This window comes from Odocoileus virginianus, chromosome 20, assembly GCF_023699985.2.
Source record: "Odocoileus virginianus isolate 20LAN1187 ecotype Illinois chromosome 20, Ovbor_1.2, whole genome shotgun sequence".
Taxonomy (NCBI): domain Eukaryota; kingdom Metazoa; phylum Chordata; class Mammalia; order Artiodactyla; family Cervidae; genus Odocoileus; species Odocoileus virginianus.
In genome coordinates, this window is record NC_069693.1 from 13232254 (window position 1) to 13247828 (window position 15575).

The 15575-nt window shown below is 50.7% G+C and overlaps 1 protein-coding gene across 3 annotated transcripts in view; it reads right to left on the minus strand.

Moving 5' to 3' along the window:
* Positions 1-10828, minus strand: part of RYR1 (ryanodine receptor 1) — a 122520-nt gene extending 111692 nt beyond the window's left edge. For 2 of the 3 annotated variants that reach the window (XM_070450923.1, XM_020881657.2), the window contains exons 1-9: positions 10702-10828; positions 5122-5241; positions 4168-4272; positions 3031-3105; positions 2868-2946; positions 2338-2450; positions 1920-2013; positions 665-758; positions 475-549 (exon numbers count right to left, since the gene is read on the minus strand). In XM_070450923.1, the coding sequence (XP_070307024.1) occupies positions 475-549; positions 665-758; positions 1920-2013; positions 2338-2450; positions 2868-2946; positions 3031-3105; positions 4168-4272; positions 5122-5241; positions 10702-10749 (803 nt within the window). In that variant the 5' untranslated portion in view covers positions 10750-10828. Of the gene's footprint in view, positions 1-474; positions 550-664; positions 759-1919; positions 2014-2337; positions 2451-2867; positions 2947-3030; positions 3106-4044; positions 4066-4167; positions 4273-5121; positions 5242-10701 lie in introns of all 3 variants that reach the window. The other variant, XM_070450922.1, reaches the window with a different exon arrangement.
* Between the last annotated feature and the right edge of the window lie 4747 nt (positions 10829-15575).

Genomic DNA, 15575 nt, shown 5'->3' on the forward strand with positions numbered 1-15575 from the left:
GGGTAAGGATGAGGTGGGGGTCAGAGGGTCCCCCAGTTCTCTCAGTGGACACCACAGTCTTTGTTGAAACCTTCTCAAGCCCTCTGCCCTGTTCCAGAGGGCCCCAAGCCTTCCTCGGAGCCCTCAGATCGTTCTTAGGACCCCCAGGTCTCCCTCAGGAACCCCAAACTTCTCTCAGGCCCTCTTTCTCAGAACTTCCCCAGGTAATTTTGGTGCACCCAGGTTTCCCAGATCTGTCATTTTCTCCCCTCCATTCCCCACAGTTTTTGTCAGGATCCCCGATCTCTCCTTGAGGAACCCTCACCACCCCCAAGACCCCTAAGGACCTTCATTGCTCCCTTAGGGACCCAAGATTTTCCCTCAGAACCCTCCAGTCTCTTCCTCAGCTCTTCCTTCAAAACCCTCTTCTCCTCCCAGGCCCCCCAGGAGCCCCTCACAACCCCTGCAGCCTGCCTCCCCCAACCCGACCCCTACCTGATTCTCAGCGGTTCCAGTCTCCAGAGGGAGCGGGCGTGGGTGCACACAGATCCCCCCTCATAGTAGACAAGTCTGGGTACATGGAAGATAGTAAGGTCAAGGGTTCAGGGTCCAGTCCCCCAAGCCAAACTTTGCCACCCATCCCTCAGCCCCAAGGCCCCAGACCCTCTTGTCCCCAAGCCCAGACCTGCGCTGGTCATCACTGTCAGCAGGAGAAATGGTCAGACATTCATCCATGTGTCCATGAAAGAGGCGGAGGACGTGGCCACCGGTCACATAGCCTGGACAGAAGCAAGGGCAGGTGGTCACAGGGAGCCCACAAAAGGTCTGGAACCAAAACTGAGGGCCCTCCTTCTGCCCTGTGGGAAGCTGGGGACTGGGTTTGGGGGTCTGCAATAGGACATCTGAGTTTGAAGGTACAAAGTGGTAGTCTGAGATTTGGGCTCAGTTTGAGGCCTGAGCTAGAGGCATGAGATTTGGGGTCTGAGGTGGGGGATCTAATTTTGGGGGTCTGGGTGTGTGGGACTGAGGTTGGGAGGTTTGCAGGTCTGGGCTTTAAAGGTCTGAGTTTGGATTTTTGAGGTTGGGTCAGGGAACATCATCAAAGATTTGGGTTTAATATTCCCTGACACCTGGGTCAGAGTTCCAGGGCTTGCTTTGGGGCCTAGGTTTAGAAGTACAGTGGTTGGATCTGAAGTTGGAGTCTGAATTTTGAGTGTTACTTTGGAAGGCTGAGGCTAGTATCTGAGGTTTGAGGTCTGAGGTTTGAAAGTTTTAACTTTTGGGTCTGAGTCTGGGGAGATAGGAGCTTTGTAGTTACAAGTTGGTGGATTTGAGTATCAGGGTCTGAGATTAAGGCCTGAATTTTGTTATCTGTGACTTGAGTCTCAGCTTGGGTCTGGCTTAGGGCCCTGAGGTTTGAGGTATGAGATTTGGGGTCAAAGTTTTGGGGCCATGGTTTATTTAGGGTCTTAGTATGGCAGTCTGAACTAAGAGATGATATTGGAGATTTGAGGTTAAAGTTGGAGGTCTGAGGTTGATTGGCTGAGTTTGAGGTCTGAATTAGGGGTCTTAGATTGGAGATCTGAGTTTGAATTTGTGGGGGCTGGTTTTGGGGGTTGAAGGATAAGCTTGTGCTTGCCTTTAGAGGTTTTGAGTCTGACAGATAAGCTCCAAATTTAATGTTTCAAGCTTTGGATCTGAGTTTAGGGGTCTGACCTCTAGGACTTGAGTTTGGCATATAAGTTTTGGGGTCTGAATTTAGAATCTGACATTGAGTTTTCAGTTTGGAGATTTGAGCTCTAGAGTCTCAGATTTGGCGTCAGTTGGAGATCTAAGAGCAAGGGTTATAATTGGGAGATCTAGATTTGGGGTCTGAGGAGTGATGTTGGAGGTCTGCTTTGGGGGTATCTGCTTAGGGGCTAGAAGCCTGGGGTCCTCACCCTCTTCACCGCCAGAACAGATGGGGTTCATGTTCCACAGTGTCTGCATGAAGGAGGCGTCAACCTGGAGCTCCCCACTAGCTGTCGACAGGTGCTGGGGGCCACCAGGATATGGGGGTCAGAGATGATAGGGTGTGAACAATAGTTCCAGAGTCAGTCAGAAACCAAGGTGGAAGACAAAAAATGGGCAGACAGAAAATCAGAGGTCACAGATCAGGAAACCGAGATCAAGTCAGGAAATGGGGCATCAGAAACCAGAAACTGGATGGAAACCAGAAATTGGATGGAAACCGGAAACTGGGAGTCAGGACACTGGGGCCAAAGGCCAGGCAAACCCATGATGAGGAGATGGGGTGGATCCCATGAATCCCCAGCCCCGGGGGGCAGCAGGAGCTGTGGTGGGGGAGGGGCTGCTCACCAGGTAGCGCTCGGAGGAGACACTGACAAGAATGAGGTCATCACCAACTCGGACCTTCTCTCCTTCCGACCTCTGCTTGGAGGCCGGGTGCGTCGTCCACCAACAAGCCTCTCCTATGGGTGGGGGAGGAGAGGGCTCTCTGGATGTGTGTGCGTGTGTGGTCAGTCAGTCAGTCATGTCCGACTCTGCGACCCCCTGGATGGTAGCTCACCAGGCTCCTCTGTCCATGGAATTTTCCAGGTAACAGTGCTCTTCCTCAAGGCATTCCCAGCCACGGAGCCTTCCAAACCCTCCTCCCCAAACTCTCCTATTGCTCCTGCCTCAGTTTCCCATTCTTGCCCTCAGACTCTCTGCCTAGAGTTCCCCCATGTCCACCCAGGCCTCTCTGTCCAGAATATGTCCATCCACACCCCAGACTCTAAGCTCCAAAGTCCCCCATGTCTGCCTACTCCCAGATTCCTGCAGACCTTCTGCACCCCAATTCCCTGCTGTGGTGTCCCCATCACACCTCCTTCCTCCAGCCCCTGTACCTATTGCATCCTCCTGAAGTCCCACATCGAAGGCCAGCTTGTCAGTCATGGAGCGGGAGGTGGTGAGGCAGCTCAGGTACTAGGGTTGGAGCGGGGAGTGAGCCTCCTGTGGGCATTGCCCCCGCGCCCCTGCCCTGCCCCGCCCCCTCCTGGATGCACTCACCATGCCGCTGTGCGCGTGCCGGAGCAGGATAGCATGGCCATACAGGAGTGTCCTGTGTCCCCCACCCTGGGACGACTGTGGGGGCACGGAGGGCACAGAGTGAGAACAGGCCCCCCCCGAAACATCTGGCCTACCAGAGGGGAATATGCTCCCCGGAAAACACCACGCTCAGGCCTGGATTTGAAGAAAACTCAGCTCAGACCAGAAACAGATTTTCTGCCTCAGCTTCCCTGCTTCAACGGGGAAGCAGGGTCTGGTCTCTGAGAAGGCGGTGGATGGGGTGTTTTATATTCCCCAAAACCCACTCTGTCCTCCTCGCCTCCTTCAACTTGTTAGCCGGGCCCCAAAGGCACCCAGGGGGCTGAACCCCCCTTCCAGAGGTTCAGATTCCTAGGGTCACTCAGGGAAGCCCCCGTCTCTCATGTTCCATGGACCTTGGCCCCCTCTGATGTCACCCGTCATAACATGTCTTGGCACCGGTACTGTCCTGCCAGTTGTTGCCTTGGAGCATCGTCCATAGAGACCTGCCCTGCGCTGCCACCACCCCCTCACCCCCGGGCACAAGGAGACTCAGCCCCTCTTGGAGGGGTGGGTACACCCAGGTGCTCAAAGGCATCATGCCCCCATCACATGCCCATCACATGCCCATGCTCTGAGGGGGCCATGTGATGGGGCCACGTGATCACATGGCAGACCCACTCCTGGACCAGAGAGGACCCACACTTGGGACGGCAGGAGGTGATGAGGGGAGAGGTCCCATGCAGAGAAGAGCTGGGAGCGAGGTTGGAGAAAAGGATGGAAAAGAGGAGGAAGGAGTGGGTGGGGGAAGAGGGGGCTCAAAAGCCCCCATCCCCTTCCTTCCTTCCTTCCTGCCTGGCCTTTTCTGGGCTCCACAGACCTTGACAACCGGGGTGGGGGAGACCCCCAACCCCTGTGTGCAGGGTTTGGGCCCAAGACGCAGGCCTGGGGTCAGGAGAGGTGGCAAGAACAGATGACACCCAAGGCCAGACCTACCCACTTATCCAAATTGAGGGCCTGCGGGGGGCAGGGCAGAGAGAGGAAGAAGAGAGGACGGTAAATGACCCCCAGGTCCTCCCACACGTCCCTGCCACCCATCCCGCCTAGGGGGAGCCTCACCTCCACACCGGCCTCCACGGTGTTGGCCAGCATCTCCTGTAGGGCTCGGACAGACAGAGACTGCTCCAGGACGAAGCAACAGATGGCCAGATCGGGGGGTACATTCTGGGGGGGGGGGGGGTAGGGATAGGTGAACGGGTCCCTGAAAGCGCCAAAGTGCTGGTGCACCCCTGCCCCTAATCTAAATACCTACACCCCTTAGAGACCCAGACCTGACCCCAACCCTCCAAGAAGCCCTACCCTCTGCCGCCCACTTCAGACACCCCCACATCCGCGCCAACATCCCAGGAAATACCTCTGTTCTCCTCCTCCTGAACACTCCTTTATCCCGCCCGAACCTCACAGAAGTGTCCACACCCCACCTAATCTCAGGAGGCCTCAGCCCTTCCCCTCCCCCCGCAGATACACTGCGCCCAGCCTCCTCCTGGCCCTCCCCGCAGAGAACCCCCACCTCCCGCCGCCATCACCAGCAGACAGTCCTAGCTCCTGCCCCTCCCTCAGACAGCGGTGGTCACGGATTCAAATACAGCAGGGCGGGTCCGGCCTCACACCGCCCCCCTGAGCGTCCCACCCCAGGCACCTCAGGCCCCCGGCCGCCCCCTCCGTCAGTCTCCAGATCCCCTCCCTCTCCCAGCCCCCACCCCATCCCCCCAGGTCACCTCCTCCCTCAGATCCTGAGTACACCTCAGGCTCGGACCCCAAACTCCCTCCACTTCTCAGCCTCCAGCCCCTCCCTAATCAGACCCCTGCTAGCACCCCCTGACCCTCCCGGCCCTTCTGCCTTGGGTTGAAGACCCTCCGCCCCCCGCCCCTCCCTCTTCAGACTTCCGCCCACCCCAGACCTCGCCCCTTTCCCTCGTGGGGAGAGCACCCCCTCTCCAGAGGCCCCCAGACCCCCTTCTTCAGGTCCCGGCCTCTCTGCCGTCAGGCCCCCTGCCTTCGTCCCGCACAGACCTGGGCGTTGCTGGTGGGCTCCAGGAAGCAGAGGCGGTTGCCGAAGCCCTCGGCGGCCAGGCAGAGCTTGAGCTGCTCCTTGAGCACCGTGGCGCTGCACTGCAGGACCACCTCGTCGTCCTGGGGGCGGGCCGAGCGTCAGGGGAGGCGCCGCCCAAGACTCCGCCCCCCGGCCTACCCCTTCCCCTCGTGGAAAAGATACTGCTAGTAACCCCCACCCTCGCCATCTATCCAGTAGGGGCTCGAGTTGAGGGCTCTACATGCCTCTAAAATCCCCATGAGATCCCAGCCAGTGTCATCCCAGTGTTAAAATATGGAAACTGAGGCTCAATGAGGGGACATGGCTTGTCCAAGGCCAGATGGTTGATAAGAGGAGGAACTGGTATTTGAACTCCAGTCCAACGGTCTCCGAGCTTCCCAGGTGGCGCCCTGGTAAAGAACCTGCCTGCCAAGGCAGGAGACTTAAGAGAAGCGGGTTCCATCCCTGGGTCCGGAAGATCACCTGGAGGAGGGCATGACAACCTACTCCAGTATTCTTGCCTGGAATCATGGGCAATCTCATGGGCAGAGTAGCCTGGCGGGCTACAGTCCATGGGGTTGCAAAGAGTTGGACACGACCGAAGCGACTTAGCACGCACCCATGCCAAGTGGCTCCATAGGACTCCCAGGTGGGGGTCCAAAAGGATGGGAAATATGGGCGTCTGGAGTTAAATGGCTTTTAAGCGCAGTGATCTCAACTTCTCTTTTGTGTGTTGTTCTAATAGTAGTTATCATTTAAGGAGTGCTGTCTAGTGACTCTTGAATGCAGTGTCAGAGCCTGGACTGGATCCTGGATGAAGGGGAGATGCTATAAAGATGGTATAGAGACAGCTGGTGACAGGTGAATACAGCCTGTGAATTAGATGATGGTATCACAGCCATGGGAAATCTCCTGATTTTGGGGGGGGGGGGCATGCCGAACAGCATGTGGAATCTTAGTTCCCCAACCAGGGATCGAACCCATGTCACCTTCATTGAAATCGTGAAGTTTTAACCACTGGATCACCAGCGAAGTTCCCATGAAATCTCCTGATTTTGATATCTGTGCTGTGGTTTTGTGAGAGCCCACCAACAACAGCCAAGTGTTAATCGCTAAGTTGTATATGATTCTTTGAGGCCCCATGGACTGTAGTCCGCCAGGCTCCTCTGTCCATGGGATTCTCCAGGCAAGAATAGTAGAGTGGGTTGTCATTCCCTTCTCCAGGGGATCTTCCCAACCCAAGGATCAAATCCAGGCCTCCAGCATTGCAGGTGGATTCTTTACCATCTGAGCCATCATCTTCCCCTTCGTAAGAAGAGAAAGCCCATGTTTTTAAAGAATCAGACACTGAAGGGTTTAAGAGTTAAGGTTATCATGTCCACAACCTACTCTCAAACAGTTTAAGAAAAGACATTTGGAGAGAGGGAGAGGGAGAAGGGAAGGGAACGCATCTTAACATCTGGGGGAAATGACTGAAGGCCATGTGGGAGTCCTTTGAGCTAACCTCACAACTTTTCTCTAAGCTTGAAGTAAATTAAAAATGTAGGTAAAATAAACAACCTTCTGAGGTAAGTCCTAGTATTTGAACCTGTGGAAACACGGGCCCAGAGAGGTGAAGTGACTTGCCTGAGGTCACACAGCTGGAATATGGCATAGCTGAGATTTGATCCCAATGCCACAGCTCTATATGCCACACGCCACCTTTTTTTTTTTTTTTTTTTGCCTTTTTTTGTTTTTTTCATTCAAACCCAGGCCCTTGGCAGTGAAAGCGCTGGACCTCTAGGGAATTCCCAATATGCCTCACTCTTAGAACACTAGACTACTTTTGATATGTTAGTTGAGTAGCCTGTATTACATTTATAATGAATATAAATGTACTTAGGGGCATGCTCAACACTTTTACTGACAGAGGTTTCAATCAAAACTGATGGGGGAAAAGTACTGATGGAGACTTTGGTGTTTAACCACCAAGTAAGGCAGTGATTATTCCATTTTACAGCCAAGGAAATAGGTTCAAGGAGGTTAGGTGTCCTGCCGGAAGTCACACAGCCCCTAGTCCTTCCAGCAAACCTTGGGCTTCACTCCCCATAGACAGCCCTCTTTCTTTCTATCCAGCCTGGGAGGAGGGGCCCCAGGACTACTCTGTTCTATAACCCCCAACCCTGACATCCGGGTATATGCTATCTATTCAAAGGGATTGTATGGTTTGTATTTATCAAGCACCTACTGTCTGCTAGACTTCATGCTCAGGGCTTTACATGCATCTAATAAATACTGAGCATCTGCTCTGTGCTAGACACTGACTACGTGTGGATATAAAACAGCAAATAAAGCAGGCAAAATCCCTGGCTGTGGAGCTGACATCCTTATGGGAGATGTAATGAACAGGTGAATCAGGGACTTCCCTGGTGGTCCAGTGGTTAAGGTTCTGTGCTTCCACTGCAGGGGCATGGGTTCAATCCCTGGTCAGGGAACCTAAGATCCTGCATGCTGCTCAGTGAGGTTAAAAAAAAAAAAAAAAACAGGTGAATCAACTTATAATTTTAATTTCAGTGTAAGTGCTATGGAAAAAAATAACTCAGGGTGATGTAAATGAGTGGCTCTTGGGGTGGAGATGACATCAGTGAGGGGGGTGAAGTGACTGCCTCTGCAAGGAGGTGACATTTGAGCTGAACCTTGTCTGAATAACAAGAAAGAATCAGGCCTGATCATCTCTGGAGGAAGAATGTTCCAGGAAGAGGAGGCAGCCTGTGCAAAGGCCTGGGGCTGAGGGTGTTCAGAAAAAGCAAGGGAGGGACTTCCTTGGTGGTCCAGTGGCTAAGACTCTGTTCTTCCAATGCCGGGGGCCCAAGGTTTGATCCCTGGTCCAGGAGCTAGATCCCACAAGCTGCAACTAAGACCGGTGCAGCCAAATAAATGAATAATTAATTTTAAAAACAGAAAAAGCAAGGGAGACAGCCAGGTGGTGCTGTCTTCAAGAGTAGGGGAGAAAGTGGGAGATGAGCTCAGAGAGAAAAATAAAAATCACTTGCCCAAAGTTAGGAAACAGGTAAAACCAAGATGTAAACCAGAGACAGGGAGCCTAATACCTAGGCCAATGAGTCTCTAACTTTCTCCTACATCAGAATAAAGTGGGAGGAGGCTGGTTAAAAAGGTAACTTCCTAGCTGCCCTACTCTCACCCTCAACACCAAGAGCCTGATTCAGTAGCTCTGGGGTCAGTGGGGAATCTGGACCATTAACCAGGCCCAAGGACGTTCTGACCTGGGCCAAGCTTTGAGAAACCCCAACCTGGGCAGGGCTGGATGTTGCCACCCATCAGAAGGAAATGAAAGGAATTTGGGGACCATGGCCATCATGCTTAAAAAGTGAAATAAAAGTAGAGCAAGAACAGAAAATAGCAGCATGCCCCTCATGTTCTAAGGGCTACCTACATTTTATGAAACTTGTTTCAGTTAAAAATAGGCATGTGTGAATGCACCTAATTCGAGCATAATACTATGAACTGGAGGCAACCCAAATGTCCATCAGCAGGTGAACCGATAAACAAATTGCAGCATATTCACAAAGGAATACTTAGCAACAAAAAAGGAATGAATTCTTAATACATGCTATATAGATTAATGTCAAAAATATTACAGTATGCAAAAGAAGCAAGACAAATGAGCATATACTTTACATGAAACACTGGTTAGTGACTAATGGAATCTATGGTGACATAAAGCAGATGAGCAGGATGATTACTGAAAAGAGCCCAAGGGAACTTTCTGGGGTAAAGGAAATGTCTTATGTCTTGATTATGATAGTGGTTACATGGGTGTGTACAGCTTGTCACAAATGGGTACAATTTATTGCCTGTCAATTATAACTCGATAAAATTGACTTTTTATAATATATGTGTATAGATGCATGTACTGGGTTGCAATATAAAATATATTTCTTACTGGTGGGATGAGAGTTTGAGAAAATCACCCGATAACCTCAATAAAGTTCAGGAAAATGGACCCAGTCTGGGACCAAGAGATGCCAAAGCCAGGCCTCTAGAACCCAATGCTGGCTACCCAGGCAAGTCAGAGCCCAGTCTTCCTCTTGTGAAAGCAAAAGGGCTGTACCCAGGGGCATCCAGAGATGACACTTCCTGGCCTTGACCTTGGTCAGTGACTCTGCCACTCAGGCCTCGGTTTCCCTCAAAACTCCCAGGGAGATAAAGATAGGGCCCTACCTCAGAAGATAGAGTGGCAAGGATATAATTAGATACCTCCGGAGGCTGAGGCCCTGGGCATGGCGCCTGATGCAGAGAGGCTGCTCAAGGGCTCATGGCCATGGCCATGGTCTTATTAGGGCTGGGGAGCAGGGCAGAGCCCAACCCATGATGTCTGCTAAGGGGCTGGAGCTGGGGCAAGCATCTAGGGTGAAGCTAGGCCTCCTCCCGTGGCCGAATGTCCAGCTGTCCCCATCCTTCACTACCAGCCCCAGCTGTTCGTTCCTCCCTCCCAGGAAACCAGAGCTGGCTCACCAGGGTCCTATTCTGGGGCAGGAATGCTGTGTCAGCATTTCCCAGGGCCCGGAGGGGGTGGGGAAGGGCTAGTGCAGGATCAGCAGACCTGGCCCAGGAATGAGAACGTCCCCTCCCTTCCTCACACCCCCACACCCAGCAGAACCACTGGGAGGAAAAATGGGAAGGACTCTGAGATGGGCAACCCCTCCTCCATCCTCTCTCTCCCTGTCCCCTGCCCAGGCCCCAGAAAAACGGTCTATTCTGGGAGGGACACCTGTTGTTCCAATTCCCTGCCCTGCCCCCCCCCCCCCCAGCCAAGGATCAGAGATGCGGGGAGAGACACAGTCTTTGACACTGAACATGCGGTGTGAAACGCAGATGGCTTGAAGCTGAAGAACAAAGCCAGAGACAGGGAGACAGAGATGGAGAGAGACAGAGGTGCAGACAACTCAAAGACACAGATCCGGAGAGACACCACCCAGAGACCATTAGCATCCGTATTTGACTCTTCTCCCCAAGACCAAGTGGGGGAAGAAAGAAGACCCAGAACCAGAGGGACCCTCAGGAGACCCTCAAGGTCTGGGAGTTCAAAGGAGTTCGGTCCTTCAACCCACACCAGCCCCCTTCCCAAGAATTTAAATAGGTCAGAGTCTGGAGCAAGAAGAGAATTAGGGCTAGGTGGGGCGTGGGGGAGGGGGGCAGCTAAATTAAGCTCAGGAATTAGAACCACCTTCCCCAAGTGCCTGCTTCCAGAGAGGTGGGAGCGGGGTGCTCTCTCAGCGGCCCCATTCTCTGGGACAAATTGTTAGTGTCAGAGAAGGTGGCGGAAGACACCCCCATTCCCCATTTTGCAGTCCCAAATTCTGCTGGTTCTCTGGCAAGGAAGGCAGGGGAAGACTGAGAGAGAAAAACAGAGAAAGATAGAGTGACAGTAACCCAAAGGGACAGAGGAAGAGGCCGTGAGTCTCAGTGACCACAAGCAATCAGGACAGAGAGTTCAGAGACAAAGACACTCAGAGGGACCCGAGAGACAGTCCCAGAGACCCCAACACAGAGATACGCACGGTCCGCAGAAACTGGACCTCATCCTCGCCCTCTCCTCCGTCACCCATGATGTCGAAGCCCGAGGCGTCTGAAGTCGGACTGAAGTCGGGGACTAAGAGGAGGGGGCTGAAGGCCGGGCGGGTGGGCTGGGGGCGGGTTGGGGTCGGAGACCTCTGGGGACGCCAGAGGCACCCGCGGGGTAGATGGAACTGCGTGGAGGACTCGTGTGCTGGACAGGGCTGGGAGGAGGTCCCCGCCCCCGGGCTCCCATTGGACCCGGACGACCAAGGCCCCGCCCCCAGACGGTGCCCCGCCCACAGACTCCAAACCTCTGCCAAAGGTGTGCTTGGGGTGGAAAAGTCAGGGGGAGTGTCTATAAGGTAGCTACCCTCTGTCCTCCTATGCCATAGTGCCATAGTTCTCTTATTTCACAGAGAGCAAACAGGCTCTGAGTGGTGAAGGCCCTGCTTGATGTCACGCAGCAGAATCGGAATGAGCACCCGGTTCTCCTGGCTTTAAAAAGCATCATACAGGGCTTCCCTGGTGGCTCTGGTAAAGAATCTGCCTGCCAATGCAGGAGACACGGGTTCGATTCCTGGTCCAAGAAGATTCCACCTGCTGCGGAGCAACTCAGTCCATGCCTCACAGCAACTGAGCCTGTACTTTAGAGCCCGGGAGCTGCAACTATTGAAACCTGCTCCTTAGAGCCCATGCTCTGCAACAAAAGAAGCCACTGCAATGAGAAGCCTGCAAATTACAACTAGAGTGTAGCCACCGCTGGCCGCAACTAGAGAAGTCCGCGCAGCAACAAAGACCCAGCACAGCCAATAAATAAATAATGAAATTTTTAATTTTTTAAAAAGAAAACATCACACACAATGATTAAGAATAAGCCAGACTGGATCCAAATTCCTGCCTTGCCACTCCTTTGCATGATCTTGGATAAGTCACTTCACCTTTCTGTGCGTAGTTTCCTCAGTTGGTAAGGAGGATATTAATAGCACCTACCTTACAGGGCTGCTGAAAGTATTAAATTAGATTATTTCCAGCACTTAAAACTGTACCAATACATGTGAAGCTGATATGGAAAATAGTATGGAAGTTTCTTTTAAAAACTAAAAATAGAACTACCATATGACCCAGCAATTCCACTCCTGGGTTTGTATCCAAAAAAAGCAAAAAACGCTAATTCAAAAAAATACATGCACCTAGTATTCATAGCATTATTTACAATTGCCAAGAGATGGAAACAACCTAAATATCCATCATCAGATGAATGTATAAAGAAGATGCGGTACATATACACAATGGAATACTATTCAGTCATAAAAAAGAATGAAATTTTGCCATTTGAAGCAACATGGATGGATTTGGATGGTATTATGCTAAGCGAATGAAACAGCAACCCACTCCAGTGTTCTTGCCTGGAGAATCCCAGGGATGGAGGAGCCTGATGGGCTGCCGTCTATGGGGTCGCACAGAGTTGGACACGACTGAAGCAACTTAGCAGCAGCATGCTAAGCAAAATAAATCAGACAAAGACAAATATTGCATGATATCACTTACATGTGTAACCTAAAAAATACGACAAGCTAGTGAATATAACAAAAAAGAAGGTTCACAAATACAGAGAGCAAACTAGTGGCTACTAGTAGGGGGAGGGGCAATAAAGGGGCGGGGAGGAGGAGGTACTAACTGTTGGGTGCAAGACAGGCTCAAGGACAGTATACAACATGGGGAATATAGCTAATATTTTGTAATAACTGTAAATGGAAATAATCTTTAAAATTGTATTTAAAAACTACCTATACAAGGAAAATTATCTTCATCACTATTATAAAAACTGATGAGGAAGGAGTCCTAGCCATAGCAGATGTCTTTCCTGCACCTGTTGCATTGCTGGCCCTGAGCTAGGACCTTTTCACTGCATGTCAGTTTTTAGTTCTCACAACAATCCTGTCATTATTTACATTGTTTAGAGGGGAAATTAAACATGTGTGGTCCTTGCCATGTATGGTTTTAAGGACACGACCTAAATAAATGAGGTACAGCTGCCCCCCATATCTGTGAGTTTCCTATTTGAAGATTCAACCAACTGTATATAAATTATATACATATATTTAAATTTTATATATATATATATATATTTAGTTCAGGGCTTCCTGGGTGGCTCAGCGATAAAGAATCCACCTGTGATGCAGATGTAGGAGACTCAGTGGGTTCAATTCCTGCATTAGGAAGATCTCCTGGAGGAGGGCATGGCAACTCACTCCAGTATTCTTGCCTTGGAGGATCCCATGGACAGAAGAACCTGGCAGGCTACAGTCCATAGGGTTGCACAGAGTCGGACATGACTGAAGAGACTGAGCATGCATTTAAATTCAAGAAGTTTCCGAAAAGCAAAACTTGAATTTGGCACAGGTCCACAACCTTTTCCATAGCATTTACATTGTATGTACAACTATTTACATAGCATTTACACTGTGTTAGGTATTATAAGTAATCTAAAGATGATTTGGGCTTCCCAGGTGGTGCTAGTGGTAAAGAATCTGCCTGCCAATGCAGGAGACATAAGAGACTTGGGTTCGATCTCTGGGTTGGGAAGATTCCCTGGAGGAGGGCATGGCAACCCACTCTAGTATTCTTGCCTAGAGAATCCCACGGACAGAGGAGCCTGGTGAGCTACAGTTCATAGGGTTGCAAAGAGTCAGATACGACTGAAACGACTTAGCACACACTCACAAAGATTATTTAAATGTTGCCAGAGGATGTATGTAGGTTACACGCAAATATTACACCATTTATATGAAATGGGACAGATTTTGGTATCCAAGGGGGTCTGGGAACCAAGCCCCTGCATTTGCTGAGCGATGACTGTAGTTCTCACAATAATCTTGGGAAGTCAGTACTTTTATGGTGCTCATTTTCCAGATAAGCCTGAGCACAGACAGGTAGAGCAACCTGCCCAAGGTCACACAGAGGCTGAGCCAGGGATTTGAACCCAGAGCCAGGGTTCTTAACCACTTTACTATACTGTCTCTATATTTGCATAAAATCTCTTAGTTATAACAAAAAGTCACTTTAGCAGGGCCAGGCTACATCCCCCAGAATACTAATCCTCATCTCCCCAGGGGCTGCCAGAGCCACCTATGGTCACTAGTTGGGCCACCCTTTATGCAGATGAGTGTCCTGGGCTTTGTAAGTTGGGGAACCTGAGAGGGGCAACCAGCTCCTTCCTGCTCCTGTGGGGGTTAAAGTCCCAAAGCAGGATGCCACACACACCTGGGCCTCCTGCTGGGCAGTTAACTTCTTGCCTCTGGGCCTCAGTTTCTTCCTCTGTTCACTAGATTAATTTGGGATAGTCCCCTCCTTCTAGGATTGTGAAGATTCCATGAGGAAACCAATTAGAGCCTACCACATGGTAACTGATTGATATAGGGAGCTATTAAAATTATTATTGGGGGTTTCCCTGATGGTCCAGTAGCTAAGGCGTTGTGCTCCCAATACAGGGCGCCCAGGGTTTGATCCCTGGTTGGGGAACTAGATCCCACATGCCACATCCAAGAGTTTGCATGCCTGAACTAAAAGGTTCTGTGTGCTGGAACTAAGACCCAGTGCAGCCAAATAAATAAATATTTTTAGAAAATTATTCTTGGGACTTCCCTGGTGGTCCAGTGGTGCAGTGGACTCTGCACTTTCACTGCAGGGGGCACAAGTTCGATGCCCGGTCAGCGAATTAAAATCCCACATGCCATATGGTGCAACCAAAAACAAATTATTATTATTATTACAATGAAATGGTATATATTAAGCTATACAAAACAATATCTTGCAGTTCAGTAATATTATATTGATACCTAGAGAGTTGTGTATAATGGACTGCTACATGTTACACAGTTAAATACAGATTTATTGATACAGCTGTACTATATGGCGCACAAGTTTGTACCACATCGTTGGATGATATAATGCATAATTATATAATTAGATATTTAGGCTAATATAATTATGCTATCCAATCATATGTTTATCTATTATACACTATATAATGCACACTTGTATACTAAGTATCTAAGTTTTTCCTTAGAATTGTGTATATAACAGAAATTATTCTGTGTCATTGGGCATTATATCATAAGATATTAATAGCATTTCTTTCTCCTGTTAGTCATCACTACTTGTTTTAGGACCCACCCATGTTGTTCCATGGACACCTTGTCTATGCCTGTGGGAGTTTTGCAGGCCCTTCTGGTGACTGCCTCTGTTTATTCACCCTCTCATCTGGGGAGGTAACACCCAGGTTGCCCCCTGCTGCTGCTGCTGCTGCTGCGTCGCTTCAGTCGTGTCCGACTCTGTGCAGCCCCATAGACAGCAGCCCACCAGGCTCCCCCGTCCCTGGGATTCTCCAGGCAAGAACACTGGAGTGGGTCAGGTTGCCCCCAGCTCTCCCCAAATAACATTGCGGTGAACATCCTAGTATATGTCCCCAAGTGGAACCGAGGGATGCACATCCAGGAGCTAAGTGAGGGGTCACAGCTCCATGCACACATTTGATTTGACTGTATTGCCAAGCTGGGGCTTCCCTGGTGGCTCAGGTGGTAAAGAATCTGCCTGCAATGCAGGAGATCCGGGTTCAATCCCTGGGTCGGGAAGATCCCCTGGAGAAGGGAATGGCAACCCACTCCAGTACTCTTGCCTGGAGAATCCTATGAACAGAGGAGCTTGGCGGGCTGAAGTTCATGGGGACGAAAAGAGTCGGACACAACCGAATGACTAACACTTTCACTTTCAGTGCCAAGTGGCCCTAAGGAAGGGCTGGCTGCTTGTCAGTACAGGAGGGTCCCCAAGTCCTCACAGTCTCAACCTCTACTTGGCATTTTTCCAAGTCTTAATT